At 35.8% G+C, this 15840-nt stretch overlaps 2 protein-coding genes across 6 annotated transcripts; both read right to left on the bottom strand.

Moving 5' to 3' along the window:
* Window positions 1–2589: 2589 nt before the first annotated feature.
* LOC125196055 (RNA pseudouridine synthase 6, chloroplastic-like) lies at window positions 2590–7574 on the bottom strand. 4 transcript variants are annotated; one of them, XM_048094416.2, is made up of 10 exons: window positions 7217–7570; window positions 6216–6344; window positions 5851–6105; window positions 5691–5772; window positions 5206–5321; window positions 5058–5112; window positions 4621–4732; window positions 4273–4493; window positions 3553–3821; window positions 2590–3149 (listed from the first exon to the last, which is right to left on the bottom strand). In XM_048094416.2, exons 1-10 carry the CDS (start codon window positions 7441–7443, stop codon window positions 3146–3148), a joined length of 1470 nt encoding a protein of 489 aa, XP_047950373.1. In that variant the 5' UTR covers window positions 7444–7570; the 3' UTR covers window positions 2590–3145. The 4 variants fall into 4 exon arrangements, with proteins under 4 accessions (XP_047950373.1, XP_047950372.1, XP_047950374.1 ...); XM_048094415.2 differs by having other exon boundaries at window positions 3511–3821; window positions 7217–7569; XM_048094417.2 differs by having other exon boundaries at window positions 3511–3821; window positions 4273–4442; window positions 7217–7567.
* Window positions 7575–10120: 2546 nt separating this feature from the next.
* Window positions 10121–15213, bottom strand: LOC125191756 (RNA pseudouridine synthase 6, chloroplastic-like). 2 transcript variants are annotated; one of them, XM_048089168.2, is made up of 9 exons: window positions 14833–15213; window positions 13598–13726; window positions 13231–13485; window positions 13065–13146; window positions 12119–12234; window positions 11983–12037; window positions 11605–11716; window positions 11253–11422; window positions 10121–10668 (listed from the first exon to the last, which is right to left on the bottom strand). In XM_048089168.2, exons 1-9 carry the CDS (start codon window positions 15087–15089, stop codon window positions 10396–10398), a joined length of 1449 nt encoding a protein of 482 aa, XP_047945125.1. In that variant the 5' UTR covers window positions 15090–15213; the 3' UTR covers window positions 10121–10395. The 2 variants fall into 2 exon arrangements, with proteins under 2 accessions (XP_047945125.1, XP_088925695.1); XM_089069569.1 differs by having other exon boundaries at window positions 13598–13686; window positions 14833–14962.
* Window positions 15214–15840: the final 627 nt, after the last annotated feature.

The raw sequence follows: 15840 nt of genomic DNA, 5'->3' as shown, positions 1-15840 counted from the left end.
CCTATTCATATTTTATTATAAAACTAATACTTTAAAAGTAGGACCCATATCCCACCAATTTTTTTAACACTTTTCATTACATTTCTTAAAATTCGTGCCGGGTCAAATCGTGTTAAAATTTGGGAGATGGAGGCAGTAGATAAATAGTGCGTGTGAGACCATTAAAGCAAATCATGTTTCAACAAAAAAGGCTATTTCATCTTCTTGATGATATCTGCGTCTACAAAAATTGTTTAAAACAATTAGGATATATAAATAAGTTTATATTTTAGTAATAATTTTGATGTACAGTAGCATTTAAAAATGAAATATGGCTATTTTGTCGATATTCAAATAGAGAAAGTTTATGATTTCTTTTTATGTTGAATCAGGACAGCCCCAATATTAGTCTCTTTTGTTGAAGTCCATCCATTGCAATCTAACTCCTTGATTATTCATATAATTTGGGCAAGAATTTTATTGGGCTGAAGTTTTTGACATTTTATACGGGAGTACTTACTATTTTGAAGCAAATTTATCGAAAAACAATATGGAGCACTTCCTTAGTCCCAAAAAAATAGGCTACTTATTTCATTTCAGTTAATCTCATAAAAATAACATTTCTGAATCACAATTACCATTTAAGCACTAACATAAAGTATATATCACATAAAAATGATACTTCCTCTGTCCCCGAATAAGAGTAGCACTTTTCCATTCGGCCCGTCCCCGATTAAGAGTAGCACTTCATTTTTACCATAAATGGTAAGTAGGTCCCACATTTCACTAACTCATTTCACTCACATTTTATTATAAAACTAATAGTATAAAAAAGTGGGTCTCATATTCCACTAACTTTTTCAACCAACTTTTCTTTACATTTCTTAAAACCCGTGTCCGGTGAAAGTGCTACTCCTAATCGGGGACGGAGGGAGTAGCAAACTAAAAAATGTAGGCTAGATTAATGCAGATGAGAATAACAATCAAGAGTAGTAGAGTACTAATACGAGAAAGCAATTAATAAATCTAATCTAGAAAGTTGATATTTAATCTATTGTGTTTATTTTATGTTAACTAGATCCTATGCAATAACCACACAAAAGTTTATGAGAGAAACAAAATTTACTCACTTATTTACAATCACGTTCATGCTGCCATAAAGTAGTTGTAAGAAGACACAAGTTCAATACTATAATGTTCAGTTGTAAGAAGACATGAGTTACTGCGCTGTTCCCCTCTGATCACATCTGCATTTTCATGAGCTCCCGATGCAACAAGGCAGCTGCTGAGTTTGGAAATGTGGAATCAGCTTTTGGAATTTAGATTCATACTATGCTGATAGGATCACGAACATATATAAGCCTTGTCAAGCTTCACTGCAGCTTTTACTATAGAAAATAAGTCTTGGTAGAAAATGATCATTTTCTCTCTTGTGGCTCCATAGGAGTAGTATAGATTGAATATTGAATATAAACCGTATTGGAGAAGAGAATGGGACACGCGCAAATACAACCAAAAACCTCCCTCTGAGTTTCTCAGATATAAAAAGTAGCATACATTTTCACCATTAACAAGTCTACACTAGCTACTCCATATCAGAAGAAAAAGCTAGAGAAAATACAATGGGGTCATAGTTTTGTAGTGATGAGAAATCAGAAAAAGTCCTTGAAAGAAAATCCACAAAATATTAATTATCCTGATATATGAACCATAATCCAGAATTTCTCAATACAGAAACTGATATACATCTTCATCATAAAGAAGTCTACAAGAAAGAAAGAAAGAAAGAAAGAAAGAAAGAGAAGATGGCATTGTGGGCCTGTGGCATGGTAGTAGTTATTTATTGAACAAATTCCACAAAACAATAATTAAAGCTGAAAGTGTGCATTGTATATATGGACAAATCTGCAATTATTATCATAAGAGAGCATAGTCGCAGCTAAAGCATTGAAGATGTGAACATACCATGGTTGCAGAACATCAAACAGAAGAACTGAAAAACCGAAAACAAAGTTGTACATATTGGGAGAGAAAAGTGAAAAACAGAGAGACGTTGTTTGAACAGTGGGAAGAGTGTTGCAGAGTTCGTGAACAGCTGGTTGCTCTTGTTTGACTTTTGTCTTGCCTTTCTTTTCTTGTTTTGATTACGACAGCATTACATAAGGTCAGGGTGAGAGATATCAAGCAAGTAAGCAAGAACATGATAAGGATAAAGACACCATGCAAGGTGATACAGGGGGCCACGGGAGGAAAAAAATAGCTTAACTATGGGAGGGAGTCTTGTACGAGTGAATCAAAGGAAAGATGGATTGGATCAGGAAGATCATGTCGATTAACAAGGGAACTTCAAACAAACTATGGGCATGCCAACATAGGGGTTGTTGTGGGTGTGGATCGAGGATAGGGTTTTTGCAATGCATGGAGTTTGTGATCCAATATCTTATATCCTTATCCAATGAAGATTTGAGAGACTAGGTTGCTTGATAGTTTTTCTCGGTAATTTAATTACTTTTAAGTCTATTAGATTTCTTTTGTCAATTCTTTTTCTAATCGTACTAAGAGAGTTAAACAACATAATAAGAGAGTTGAACAGCGTAAGGCCATAGATAATTCTATTTATAATCCGTGGTTGATTGATTTGAGGATCAGTAAGGGAACACTCTGAAGTCTCTCTTGCATAATTCTTTAGTAAACTCAAAGAAGCTCAAAGTAGGGGAACAAAAGACCTTTAGAAATAAGATAGCAACAGTCTACTCATCGACTTCAACCATGACTACCCGGTCTTCGCCTTCAACCTGCCCTTTTGACAAAAAGTGCCTTTGCAATTTCCATATTGGAGCAATTTACACTTTTTTGAGTAAACTCAAAGAAGCTCAAATAAAAGCTTTTGTTGAGCTGAACCAAGGAAAGTAAGAGATACATCCATAGCTAACTTGACCAATGATATGAGAAGGAACCTGTTCATGGATGTGGGTTGCCGGCTCCCAGGTGGTGTTGCTATCTGACCACGTGACATTCCATTGATGCAGAAGGCTACCATCGACGAGTACTGAACATTCTGCTGTGGCCATAATTTGTGTAGCAATAGGGCGGCTCCGGACAAAGGATTGATCGTCATTGGCGCTACGTACGCTCGGAGTGAGTTGACATAGAAATCGTTGTGGAACTACCTGAAAATTGACAAAAAATGAAAGCCTCTTTTTCATTTATGTTTTCGATGATGGTTTAATACAAAGGAATGCTGCTATGTGATCTAGATACAAAGCACAAAATACTAAAATGAGCTAGAACACAAAAACAAACAAACAATTAAGCAAAAAAGAAAGTTAACAAATTTAAATTATGAGGTGGATCAAACTAAGCTCAATTCTAGTTAGGCAAATTAACTTTTAGAATATCAATTGCATTTGGAATGAATTTCCTTCACATGTACTAATGGAATGTAAATGGCCTTAGCCTGCTCCTCCTAACTCAATACTTAATTTGTACTGCAAGAATAGCCAAGTGAGGTAAACTAGAAGATAACTGAACTGTGACTATAATAGTAACATTTGTGTGCATATTGCTGTTTACCACCACCATGGTGATCCAGCCTCATAAGTATGCTCCCCGTCGTCCCACGAAATGTGGCATGCTTGAAGACCAATGGCAACAGTAGGTTCCTTTCCGTGGTGTGCAATCCATTCTTCAACAGCTGTGGCTTTGGCATCATCACTAGAATACTCTTTCTTGTTCGGGCCAAAAGGATTCAGCCCGGGGTATTCAGCTTCAGAAATCACAGCTGGCATGTACATTGTGTCACCTACTAGAGGGGCACCACAAGCCGCCAATTGTGCTCGAATCTGCAATTATGATGCTTTCTGGTCAAGTAATTCAAACTATTATTTTTAAGATAAAGGATTGATGTTGCTGCTGTCAATCTGTGTACCCTTCTCCAAAAAGTAAAACTCATGGACATCGAAAAAGACCCACCGAATAATTTGATGGAGTGATCAATTTTGAACATGTTTGACCATCTTGTCCTTCAAATACTCAATCATACAGTATGTTTTATACAAAAAGTAAAACAGAGAGGGAAAATTCGTAAATCCTCTTGTTAACTCAAACTGACAACTGTGATAGCCCTTATTTAGGCAGCATTACTTAAATTGTAAAACACGATAAGCTACAGGAAGTCATATTTAGAAACTTATCCAAACAACAAGCAGAAATAGTAACTAGAAAAACTCATGATGTTGTTACAAATTTACTACGAAAAGCAGCACATAATATTGCTCAAAACAAATCAAGTACCTGGTGCGTCCGACCTGTCAAGAGGTTGATTTTGCACTCATATGCAAAATCTCTAGTTGGCCATCCACAAACTTCGATTTTGTTTTGTTCTTCAATTATATCATTTGGCCAAGGAACCTTCTTGCACTCTAAGACCTCAAGTTGACACAAAGGCCAACCACTGATGAAATCTGCAGTATAGTCTTTGTTTATACAAATGAAACACATATTCTCTGTGCCAACTGCCAATGAAAGTCATACTTTTTATAATTAAAACTATTGTGCTTCATAGTGGAAAATAAGGGTTCTAACTCTAACAATGGACGTAGACGCACAATGATCAATTTGGACAAAAACGATATTGAGTACCTTCAGATACAAGGCGTGGTGCAATATTGACTGGGCGCATATAGTGTGTAAGTATTCCAACTGGTACAGGAGCAGCAGCAAGTGCAAGATAGAGCTTCTTAACCTTTTTATCCTGAGAAGTGTTTACACAGTTTTGGTTATCATGTATAGTTTCTAATTCCAGATATTTTCTAGAACATCAGCAGCCACAAGCTAATGGAACCCCAAAACCGTTGTAGAAACAAAGCCATGGCACTACTCAGAGAACAGCCTAGATCTATTTCTAATATTTATGCTTGTAAATGGGAGGGGTATTAGTTAGACCAAGGATTTTTCAAGAAGGTATGCAAGTGATGATGATTTGGAGAAACAAAATTGAAAAGTATGTAAACAATGACAACCAAACAACAGAGTTTTTAGATTTAATCACCATTTCAGAAAAAGAAATTATCACTAACCCGAATTTTGCCATGAAAAACTGAGCAGTATTCCTTTGTTCTTGCTAACACTACACTGTAACATAGAATAGACAGTCAACAGTGTGCTCCCTGAGCTCTAATTATAGTAATATAATAAGTATAATATAATATAATATAGTATACACACCAGCCCTCAGTGCAATTATCAATCTGGTGGGTAGTCTTCAACATATCGTCCAGTCCTAAGGCACGAGTAGTAAATGTTGCACAAGTTTCTTCAATATTGTTTGAGGTTCCTCCAACCTGTGATAAACCAACTCAGGCTAAGCATCTTAAGCAAGATCAGACTAACTGAAACAATACCTTATCCCATCCTCAATGATACTTGCATTCAAAATGAAAATGAAAATTAAAATAAAGGCACAAAAAATGACTATATGTTCTCATTAGAAAAATGATGCAACAAATACTAATATGAGAAAAAATCTAAATGATTGGGAAATCCTCACTAACAAAAATTAATAAGAATTGGTCTTTATTTGCAAAGGTTTGAGATTTTAAAATGCATATAGCTTCAATATTTATTTTGTACTATAAACACTTATAAAAAGAAGGGGCTGAACAAGCTCCCGCCTTGGTTGATCATCAGAGAGTAGAATATCAACTACATACTGATGTACCGGCTGGTTTGTCCAAGACCACATAGCTTTCAGTCACAGCAATAATTCGAGATCTCCAGTCAATCTCGTAGCATCTGATCAGAAAGATATCAGGATTACCAAGTCATAGTGGATCAACTTATGGAACAAACAATATATAACCAAATGAATACCTTGGAAAACGTCTTGGATGTACATACACCCGTAAGTAAGTTCCAGTTTCAACAAACTCATCTGTGCGAGTTATGCGAAAAGTTTTTTGCGCTTCTCGTAAGGTCTTCCCTTTAATAGATGATCTATTTCTTAAAAGTGACGGATCTGTATATTTCTTGAAAGCTTTTATTTGCTCATATGTAGCAGTTCGAGGGGGGACCGGGTATACAAGAGCATAAAATACAGCACCAAAGTGAATCAGGTCTGAAACAAATCTTGAAAAATGGAACAGAAAACTCAACCTCATTTACACATTTAACTTTGAAGAACTCATACTAAATGTTAAACCTTAAGAAAAAAATGATTAAGGAGCAACAGAACTTACAGGGGTGGAATATCCAGAGCTTTACTAATATACTCGAGAACGGGGCCTCCTTCTAAAACAACCAAGTGTTCTACCCTTGGAGGTCCATTCTGAGACGGACAGGGAAGGAGGCGCTCATAAGGAGGATAGCTGAGAAAAACTCATTAGGCAGGCATTTTGAAAAACAATAAGTAGATGAATTGTAGAGTAAGATAAAAACCAAGCATTATATTGCAGGAAAATAAGTGTCATCTCCCAGTGGTATCGCAAAAACTTCACCATACATGCCATTTGATCCACAGACCAATTTCAATGCGATCTCCCACTTTCATCAAATTTGAAGTTAATTCAATGTGATTAATCTATTCAAAAGAAAATACAGGGCAAGGCAAAGATTAACATTTTGTTGGTTAAATGACTTTTTGCCACTATATCTACATGAAACCACTTATAGTTATGTTTCTATAAAATAGTACTGTAGCCGACAGAAGAAACAGGATCGTTGCTCGAATGTCACCTGGAAACTTGGAAATCTTACAAGATTAGATATTTTTTTTCCCAGCTGAGATTAGGAATAGCTACTTATAGTTTAGTATTAAGAACTGAAAAGAACACAAGGATATAATTCTATAAAGCTCTTCAAAAAGGGGAAGAAGTTAGAATTCAGGAGTTAACAACTACGGGCCATAAGTGAGGTTGGAGAGATGCAGTCTGAAGATTAGTAACCGGGATGTCTCATATGATATGATTAGCCATGCTAAGCATAGGTTAGAGGTATTCAGTAAATGAAATCATTCCCTGCAGAATAAACTAATTCCAACTGAGAAGTTTTATTCTATGCAGCTAGAAATAGAATCAACCTTATCTGTAAAACTATTTTGATAAATTGATAGCAATAGTCCAATCAATTTCTTGAAAGTGTCTACATGTCAAGCCAACTCATTTGATACAAACACGAATCGTGCAATTGGTGAACTTCTCAGCATACAGCAAAAGTAAGAAAGCAGAAAAGTGTTAAGTACCTATTATTGCAAGTAGGAATTGAAAATTTGGTACTAGTATGAGCAGGCGCGGTTGATCTGCAGCTCAAGTTCCTGTTGAATACATTGCAGCTGTGGTGTTTGTAAATATGTTTGAAAGAGAGGTGCGAGGAGGTTAACGTCCGAGCGAGGCTGGTAGGAGAAAAGATGGTTCGGCGGAAACTAGAGGTGGATACAAGTGTGGTGACCGCGGCGGCGCCGATCGCCATTGCGGCGACTGTCCGGGTGGCTTATTCGACGGATTAAACTGCGATTTAATGCGGCACTTTTCAAAGTGAAGTAATCGAGCGGTGTACGTGTTTTGGTCGTAGGTGATAAAAAAGAGGGATTCTAGTTGTAAGATATCTAATGAAACCGTGTTGGAATTGAGATCTTATTCAAAGAGAAAGATATCAAATGTTTGGAGTTTCTTTTTGTATATTATATGGATGATCCGATCCGCAAGGACCGTGACTGGGAATTATTTGATCGTCTTTCTCTGAGGAAGAGGCGAAATAGAATCAACTTGAATTCGGGACCGCTATTCGAAATCTTAGTGAAACACTGGATTTCTTATCTCATGTCTGCTTTTCGTGAAAAAATACCAATTGAAGTGGAGGGGCAGGATAGTGTTCTCGTTGATAGAAATTCACGAGTTTCATACTAAAATCAATTGATGATAGAAAGAGAGGCTCATGAGACTTATATATTGATTTCAGTTCTCTTTATACACTGATATAAAATAAATATAATATATTTTTTTAGTTTGAATTGCCAACAACTAAATATATGACATTGGTTTGAGGAGTATCCCATATTAATTTTGCCACCCTTTTAACTTGTATCGGTTGATTGACTTGGTTCAGAATATGCCAGAGACAACGAGATTAAATTTATACTCCATCCCATGAAAATAGATTTTTTTTTTTATCATTTTAAGTTAGTATTTCATAAAAGGAATAATTTTTTTTATTTGAGAAAAAAAATTAATTACTAGGAGTACTTTTTATTTTACATTAATTCTCATGTTGGACAAAAGTTGTCTATTTTTATAGAACTAAAGAAATAGTATTATATTTTGACTTCTTTTGTCGTATTTTTTTTATGATATGTCTAGGTCTGTCAAAATGGATACCGGGTATTGGATACCCGATATCCAAACCCGAAAAATCGGATAATTGGATATCCAAAATCCGAAAAATTGGGTTTTCGGATCGGGATCGGGTATTGAGAATTTTGTTCCGATATCCGATCGGGTATACTCAGATTATCCGATTTTTTAAAAAAATTAGTAATAAATTTATTCTAATTTTTAACAATTTAAGTAATTAAATATTGAAGATTAGCGGCTGACCTCTAACTATTCATAGTTTAAGTAATTAAATATGTTACAACTTATGATTTTTTTTACTTCAAAAAATTTACAGTTATTTTCTCTTAAATACTGACCAAATGTTTGTATTTTTAAAAATCTGTACTCCATCCATCTCAGATAATTCGTCTCAATTTTCCATTTCGATCCGTCCCACATAATTTGTCTCATTTCACTTTTATCATTTTTGGTAGTGGACCTCATATTAACTCATTTCTACTCACATTTTATTATAAAACTAATATATAAAGGTAGGACCCACATTCCACTAACTTTTTCAACCCACTTTTCATTACAATTCTTGTAACCCGTGCACGGTCAAAGTGACCCGAATTATTCGGGACGGAGGGAGTAATTAATATTTGAAAAAAAAGTCAAAATTGAAACTGAAATTGGGACTAGATACCCGAGTCAGGTAATTGGTTACCCGAAATGAAATTCGGATCGGGTATCGGGTACTAGATTTTGAAAAATTTGGGATCGGGTATCCGAAATTTTCGGATCGGGTATCCGCGGATACCCGATTTGACAGATATGTCCAAAGTTTAGGAAAAGGCACGAGGCCATGAACACCACTATGAACTATCAATAACGCGAATACCCGATTTGACAGGCCTAGATATATCCAAAGTTCAGGGAAAAGGCACGAGGCCATGAACGTCACTATGAACTATCAGTAAAATTTTATGATTGAAATGATAATATGATCCCATAATTGAAGCATACAAAACACTACTTCGTCAGCCATTTAATATTCCATAGTAGTCCTATCATTTCAAAATATTGTCAAATTTCACTCTACTATTTCTGATACAAATTACCTCAAATTCCAATAACTAATTCACGCACATTCAATAAAACTAATGGTATTCGTAAAAGTAAGACAATTATTCTACTAATTTTTTCCGCTCACTTTCCTTTTAATTTCTTAAAATTAGAGGGTTGTGATCAATCCTATATACAGATTAATAAACTAAGGCCATGTTTAGCAGGGGTGATAACTCATTTAGAGATGAAATTTTATGAACAAAAATGAAAACTAATGGTATTCATAAAAGTAGGACAATTATTCTACTAATTTCTTTCGCTCACTTTCCTTTCAATTTCTTAAAATTAGAGGGTTGTGATCAATCCTATATACATATTAATAAACTAAAGATGGCCACATTCTTGAATAGCACGAAATTTTAGGAAATGTTGTTAGGTGGAATACAGTAGAAAGAAAAAAAGGTAGTTGAATATTTTAATGAAGAGATAGAAGAGATTAGGTTATTTCCATAATTGAAAAATGGTCATCTTGACTGGGCCAAAAAAAAAAAGGAAAAATGGTCATCTGAAATGAGACGGAGGGAGTATTTAATAACGGAATAATTAGAATACTCAATAGTCAATACAGTGCATGAATAGTAGCGAACACCTCTCCCTCCAATTAGCAAATTTAAACATCCACATTTGCCGTTCATGTCGACGATTATTCAGCATATCACAAGATTCACGACTAATCTAACCAAAACAAAACAAAACAAAAGCAAAAATACACTGAATCAATCACATCTATTAATTCGTTTAGAAAAATCAAACTAAGCTCAATTCTGGTTACGGAGACTAACTTTTAGAATTTCAATTGCAGTTGAAATGAATTTTCTGCACATGTACTAATGGAATGCCAATGGAGTGGACTTGGCCTGCTCCTCCTAACTCAGTATTCAATTTATACAATGATTCTTAAATGCAAGAATAGTCAAGTGAGGTGAACTAGAAGATAACTAAACTCTGACTACTATAGCAACACTTGTATGTGTACAGTTGTTTACATCCACCATGGTGATCCAGCCTCATAAGTATGCTCCCCGTCATCCCACGAAATGTGGCATGCTTGAAGACCAATGGCAACAGTAGGTTCCTTTCCGTGGTGTGCAATCCATTCTTCAACAGCTGTGGCTTTGGCATCATCACTGGAATACTCTTTCTTGTTCGTGCCAAACGGATTCAGCCCGGGGTATTCAGCCTCAGAAATCACAGCTGGCATGTACATTGTGTCACCCACTAGAGGGGCACCACGGGCAGCCAATTGTGCTCGAATCTGCAGTTATGATGTTTTCAGGTCAAGTAATTCAAACTAATATATGTAATTAAGACTTAAGACAAAGGGTTGATGTTGCTATTGTCAATCTGTGTACCCTACTCCAACCCTTATCTAAAACATTGCGAAAAGGAAAGTAAAACTCATGGACTTAAAAAAAAGCTCAATCAATTAGTAGCAATGATTTACTTTTGTGTAGCGTTCGCTTTGAGTGATACAATAAATAGATATAAATAATTCAAGCTAACCCACTGTTTACTACGATGAATTCATTAATTTTGAACTTGTTTGGCCCTATTCTTCATATAGTCAATTCTATGTTTCATCAATCTATCTTATTGTGAAAAGCAAATAGAAAGGGAAAATTTGTAAATCCTCTTGTTAACTCAAACTGACAATTGTGATAACCCTTATTTAAGCAGCATTAATTGGTAAAACATGATAAGCTACTGGAGGTCCTATTCCGCAACTTATCCAAACAACAAGCACAAATAATAATTAGAAAAACCCATGATGTTCTTACAAATTTTCCAGGAAAAGGCAGAACATTATAGCTCAAAACAAATCAGAGTGCAGATCAGTACCTGGTGCGTCCGACCTGTCAAGAGGTTGATTTTGCACTCATAAGCAAAATCTCTAGTCGGCCATCCACAAACATCGATTTTGTTTTGTTCTTCAATTATATCATTTGGCCAAGGAACCTTCTTGCACTCTAAGACCTCAAGTTGGCACAAAGGCCAACCACTGATAAAATCTGCATGAACCACAATATAGTCTTTGTTTATACATATGAAAGACATTCTTGGTGCCAACGAAAATAATACTGTTTATAATTAAATTATTGTGCTTCATAGTGGAATATAAGGGTTCTAACTCCAAGTCTCCAATAACGGAAGCACAATAGATATATTTTTGCATAAAAACGATATCGAGTACCTTCAGATACAAGTCGGGGCGCAATATTGACTGGACGCATATAGTGTGTAAGTATTCCAACTGGTACAGGAGCAGCAGCAAGTGCAAGATAGAGCTTCTTAACCTTTTTATCCTGAGAAGCATTTACACAGTTCTAGTTATCATGTATAGCCTAGATTCATTTCTAATATTAATGCTGCTAAATGGGAGGTATTAGTCAGACCATAGATTTTTCAAGAAGGTGCACAAGTAATGATGATTTGGAGAAACAAAATTGAAAAGTATGTATAACCAAAGACATCTGAACAACAGAATTTTCTATTATTAAAAGTAACTTAATCACCTGTTCAGCATGATAGTCCTCCTACTTTAGCAAGAAAAACACAATCTATCACTAACCCGTATTTTGCCATGAAAAACTGAGCAGTATTCCTTTGTTCTTGCCAACACTACACTGTGAGGTAGAAAATAGACAATCAACAGTGTGCCCCTGGAGCTATACATCACAATCATATGCATAAATATATTCACTCACCAGCCCTCAGTGCAATTATCAATCTGGTGGGTAGTCTTCAACGGATCGTCCAGTCCTAAGGCACGAGTAGTAAATGTTGCACAAGTTTCTTCAATATTGTCTGTGGTTCCTCCAACCTGTGATAAAACAACACAGGTTAAGCATCTTAAGCAAGATCAGACTAACTGAAACAATAACTTATCCTCAGTAATACTTACATTCAACATGAAAATAAAAAATAAAGGTGCAAAACATGACTATATGCTCTCATCAGATGGTGAAAATTTGTGAAAAGGGAAGAATAGCCGCACCACCTTATGGGCATTGATCGTTTATGATATCGAATTACGAATCATCAAAATGTTATATAAAACATTTGCACCAAAATCTGGATAAATTTGTTATTTTTAATTGTAATCCTAGCAGATGTTCTCATCAAAGTAGGTTCTTGACTCTTCCACAATAATATCAGGGAACGGTCAGAGAACTGTCCCAGACGAAAACATTGCAGTGAGTAATCAACATTAAGAAAAATATAAGCTAGAAGTATTATATTGGACTAGATTGCAGCATGTTCATCAGAAGACTAAGTCCCTCAAGTTTTAAAAGGGTGCTAGCACTGAAGACTAGAAATAACATGAGAGATCGAACAGGAAAAATCACACGGTGGCATAGTTATAAAGGAAAACATTGAGCAGGTGATTGGTTTAGAGTTTTGGAGAATAAGGAATTTCGCAATTGAAAATTTGTGTGATAAAAAAATGATGCAACAAATATTTATGTGAGTAAAAATCAAAATGATTAGGGAACCCTCAGTGGTTGAGAGTTGGTCTTTATTTGCAAGATCAAAATACATATAGCTTCAAGATTTATTTTGTAATAAACGCTTATAAATAAAGAAGGGGGAAGGGGCTGAACAAGCTCCCGTCCTGGTTGATCATCAGAGAGTAGAAGATCAATTACATACTGATGTACCGGCTGGTTTGTCCAACACCACATAGCTTTCAGTCACAGCAATAATTCGAGATTTCCAGTCTATCTCGTAACATCTGATCAGAAAGATATCCGGATTACCAAGTTATAGTCGATCAAGATCAACTTAAGGAACAAACAATATATAACCAAATGAATACCTTGGAAAGCGTTTTGGATGTACATGCACCCGTAAGTAAGTTCCAGACTCGACAAACTCATCTGTGCGAGTTATGCGAAACGTTTTTTGTGCTTCTCGTATGGTCTTCCCTTTAATAGATGATCTATTTCTTAGAAGTGATGGATCTGTAAATTTCTTGAAATCTTTTATTTGCTCAGGTGTAGCAGTTCGAGGGGGGTCAGGGCATACAAGAGCATAAAATACAGCACCAAAGTGAATCAGGTCTGCAACAAATCTTGAAACATGGAACAAAAAACTCAACCTCATTTACACATTTAACTTTGAAGATCTCATACCTGTACCACATGTTAAACCTTAAAAAATGATGAAGGGGCAACAAAACTTACAGGGGTGGAATATCCAGAGCTTTACTAATGTACTCAAGAACTGGGCCTCCTTCTAAAACAACCATGTGTTCTACCCTTGGAGGTCCATTCTGAGATGGACAGGGAAGGAGGCGCTCATAAGGAGGATAGCTGAGAAAAACTCATTAGGCACGCATTTGAAAAAAAAAAGTACTCCCCCTGTACCAACTAAGTTGAGTCAAAACTTTTAGTCAAAAAAGGAAATGACTCAACTTAGTTGGGACATACCAAAAGGAATACGACTCAACTTAGTTGGGACGGAGGGAGTAAATGAATTGGAGAGAGAGATAAAAGCAAGTATTATATGGCAGGAAAAAAAGTGGGATCACAAAAAAAAACTGTTCCATCCATTGCCATTTGATCTAGACCAAATTTTCAATATCTCATTTTCAACAAATTAGAAGTTAATTTAATGTGATATCTATTCACAAGAAAATACAGGGCAAGGCATAGATGATTATAAACATTTTGTTGATAAAATGACTATTTGCCAATATATCTACCGGAAACCACTTAGCCACTTATAATTATGTTTCTATTAAAACAGTCATGTAGCAAACAGAAGCAACTGGACCAGTGCTCGAATGTCACCTAGAAACTTGGAAATCTTACAAGATTAGATATTTGATTATCCCAACTGAGATCAGGAATAGCTACTTATAATATAAAGACGAGAATGTAATTCTAAGAAGCTCTTAAAAAAAAAAGGCTGAGAAATTAGAATGTGGGAGTTAACAACTACGGCCTTGGGTGAGGTTTGAGAGATGCAGTCTGAAGATTTTTAACCAGGATGTCGCATATGATATGACAATCCATCAATGTAAACATGGGATAGAGGTCTTCAGACTTCAGTAAAGGAAATCATATCGTTGCTTACTGCAGTATCAGGTGTCAAATTGGTGTCAATCCACAAAGGAGACCAACAATATCACTACTTACTACATCGTCTAGGCGTCTACATGTACAAATCAATCCTTGCAGAATAAACTAATTCCAACCGAGAAGTTTTATTTATACAGCCGAAATCTCCCTTATCGCCAAAACTATTTTGATAATGTGAGAGCAATACTCCAATCTATTCCTAGAAAATCTCTACATGTCCTATCAACTATATCGTTTTGGCAAACAAAACACATACTATGAAACAAACACGAATTTGCAATCGGTGAAATTCTCAGCATATGGCAAAAGTAAGAGAGCAGAAAACAGTTGAGTACCTATTATCGCAAGTAGGAATAGACATTTTGGTACTAGTATGAGCAGGCGCGGTTGATCTGCAGCTCAAGTTCCTGTTGAATACATTGCAGCTGTGGTGTTTGTAAATATGTTTGAAAGAGAGGTGCGAGGAGGTTAACGTCCGAGCGAGGCTGGTAGGAGAAAAGATGGTTCGGCGGAAACTAGAGGCGTATACAAGTGTGGCGACCGCGGAGCCGCTGAGAATTGATGAGAAGGACACGGCGGCGCCGACCGCCATTGCGGCGACTGTCCGGTTGGCTTATTGGTAATTTCTCGACGGATGAGGCTGCGATTTTATGCCGCAGTTTTTGAAGTGATGTAATCCAACGGTGTAGTCATTTTAATCAAATTTTATTAGTATCGTTTACAAATAATGGAGTACTGCTCACGAACACAAATTTTGCAAATGAAATATTTATACTACTATTCACGATAGTATAGTACTAATTATTTTATTAAAATTCATACTTTAGAGTGTAACAAATACTCCCCCTGTCCCCCACAATCACTTTACCATTTTACTTCTTTCCATAATAAGAGTCACATTTTATTTTTACTATAAATGGCAAGTAGGTTTAATATTCCACTAACTCACTTCACTCTAGGGATGTCAATTTGGCCGGCTCATCGGGTTTCGGGCCAATCATATTTGGGTTGCGGGTCAATCGGGTGCGTGCTAATCGAGTTGTGATTTCTTTCGAATTATAAAAGTTCAACCCTGACCCTAAAAGCTCGGGTTTCGGGCTAGTCCAGCGGGTTAATCGGGTCGTTGCCGATAATATTAACATGCGACCAATCCAATAAATAATGACTAAAACTAGTTGTATTCATACAATGTAAAACATTTAATTATGATATATTTGAGATATGCTTAAACTCAATCATAAACATGATCAAATACTAATATTTGAGATATTTCGTGGAATTTTAACATGTTTTAGAAATTTAAATATTTTTTTTAGTGAATTTGAAGTATTTAATTTATTTAT

The sequence above is a fragment of the Salvia hispanica genome, chromosome 4, assembly GCF_029641045.1.
Source record: "Salvia hispanica isolate PSC_SH4W2 chromosome 4, Shi_PSC_v1, whole genome shotgun sequence".
NCBI lineage: Eukaryota > Viridiplantae > Streptophyta > Magnoliopsida > Lamiales > Lamiaceae > Salvia > Salvia hispanica.
Note: the sequence above shows the minus strand (reverse complement) of the source record. Positions and strands in the feature narration are given on the sequence as shown.